The sequence below is a fragment of the Trachymyrmex cornetzi genome, unplaced genomic scaffold (genome assembly GCF_001594075.2).
Source record: "Trachymyrmex cornetzi isolate Tcor2-1 unplaced genomic scaffold, Tcor1.1 scaffold2176, whole genome shotgun sequence".
NCBI lineage: Eukaryota > Metazoa > Arthropoda > Insecta > Hymenoptera > Formicidae > Trachymyrmex > Trachymyrmex cornetzi.
The window spans coordinates 1-246 of record NW_017296821.1 but is presented as its reverse complement, the minus strand read 5'-3'; the positions used below and the strand labels follow the sequence as shown (position 1 = coordinate 246).

The 246-nt window shown below is 52.8% G+C and overlaps 1 protein-coding gene across 1 annotated transcript; it reads left to right on the top strand.

Moving 5' to 3' along the window:
- Positions 1 to 6: 6 nt before the first annotated feature.
- On the top strand, positions 7 to 240 carry LOC108760078 (probable multidrug resistance-associated protein lethal(2)03659; the record flags this gene model as incomplete). The annotated part of the gene is made up of 1 exon (XM_018505867.1): positions 7 to 240. A coding segment is annotated over one exon (234 nt), but the record flags the coding sequence as incomplete, so codon positions are not given.
- Positions 241 to 246: the final 6 nt, after the last annotated feature.

Sequence of the window (246 nt, the reverse complement as noted above, 5' to 3'; positions counted from 1 at the left end):
GATCCGTTCGACTCGTATATGGACGAACCACTATGGAGGGCTATTGAGAGGGTTGAGTTGAAGGAGATGGGCTTGGAAGCCCACATCAATGAGGGCGGCTCCAATCTCAGCGTCGGCCAACGGCAATTGGTCTGCTTGGCACGAGCTATTGTGAGGAACAATCCAATACTCGTGCTGGGCGATGCGACCGCGAATGTGGACCCGCGAACAGACGAACTCATCCAGACAACTATCAGGAAAAAATTC